The sequence below is a fragment of the Cebus imitator genome, unplaced genomic scaffold (assembly GCF_001604975.1).
Source record: "Cebus imitator isolate Cc_AM_T3 unplaced genomic scaffold, Cebus_imitator-1.0 Scaffold28, whole genome shotgun sequence".
In the NCBI taxonomy this organism is placed as follows: domain Eukaryota; kingdom Metazoa; phylum Chordata; class Mammalia; order Primates; family Cebidae; genus Cebus; species Cebus imitator.
The window spans coordinates 6,302,122-6,303,394 of record NW_016107343.1 but is presented as its reverse complement, the minus strand read 5'-3'; the positions used below and the strand labels follow the sequence as shown (position 1 = coordinate 6,303,394).

Below are 1,273 nucleotides of genomic sequence, written 5' to 3'. Positions count from 1 at the left end.
AACCTCCACCTCCCAGGTTCAAGCAATTCTCCTGCTTCAGCCTCCTGTATAGCTGGTTCTGCAGCCATGCACCACCATACCCGGCTGATTTTTGTATTTTTTAGTAGAGATGGGGTTTCAGCCATATTGGCCAAGCTGGTCTTGAACTCCTGACCTCAGGTGATCCACCCACCTTATCCTGCCAAAGTGCTGGGATTACAGGTTGAGCCACCACGCCTAGCCCTAAAATCTCTTGTTCCACCTTTTCTTGTCATCCTTTGATTAAAAGGAAAACCATTTATGCTACATTTTAACATTAAAAAAAGTTATGTTTTGGATTTTCTGCACCTTTGTCCTTTAGAGTTAGAGATAATTGAGAGTTAAGTATAATCAACCTGAAAGTTGCCTTGCAAGCCACCAGGAAAGGCAGTTATTGAAGAGGCAGAAACTAGGTTCAGGATCACGTCCCTATAGTCAGGGACTATAGGGCTATAACACACCAGCTCCTAGGACTCTGCCACCTCTGCTCTTCTTTGGTCACCTGAACAAACTATTTTCCTTTTCTCAGGGCCTATGACCCTGCAGATTATGAGCATTTGCCAGTTTCTGCTGAGATTAAGGGACTCTTCCAGTACATCAGTAGGTGAGTACTAGGACTTCCCACCGTACCCTAGCATCCCTACCTCGGCCCAAACCTTTCCTACCTCTAGTCTGAAATAGGGTCATTCTCCTTAAATGTTTTTTAGCCTGAATAGTAAAGTAACTTTCTCTGACTGTCTCTACCTTCCTTTGACAATATCTCCTAGGTACACACCTCAGTTGATTGACCTGGACCACAAACTGAAGCCTTTCATTCCTGATTTTATCCCAGCTGTTGGGGATATTGATGCATTCTTAAAGGTATAGTCAGTACATCCTGAAAATGACTCCTTAACTGTTTCTTCTGATGCCCCTATTACTCTTAACGGTTCCCCTAACTTCTTTGACTAGCATTGGCTACCTCTATACATGTTCATTTCATTGGAGTTCTTAACCTTGCTCTCAACTCCAAATTATACTTATTGCTCTTAAGTAGTACATATCTCATTATATATTAACAGTTTGTCATGTATTTGCTTCCTAATTATCTGGGACAACAGGTTTATATTTAAGCTGCTATGGATCATATTTTTTATTTATTTATTTTTTTTTTGGAGACGGAGTTTCACTCTTGTTACCCAGGCTGGAGTGCAATGGCGCGATCTCGGCTCACTGCAACCTCCGCCTTCTGAGTTCAGGCAATTCTCCTGCCTCA

At 42.3% G+C, this 1,273-nt stretch overlaps 1 protein-coding gene across 1 annotated transcript in view; it reads left to right on the top strand.

Annotated features, from left to right (window-relative positions):
• IFT46 (intraflagellar transport 46) overlaps positions 1-1,273 on the top strand; it is a 26,979-nt gene that overhangs the window by 14,792 nt on the left and 10,914 nt on the right. The window contains 2 exon segments of the mRNA XM_017523441.1: positions 548-622; positions 786-968. Coding sequence (XP_017378930.1) covers positions 548-622; positions 786-968 — 258 coding nt within the window.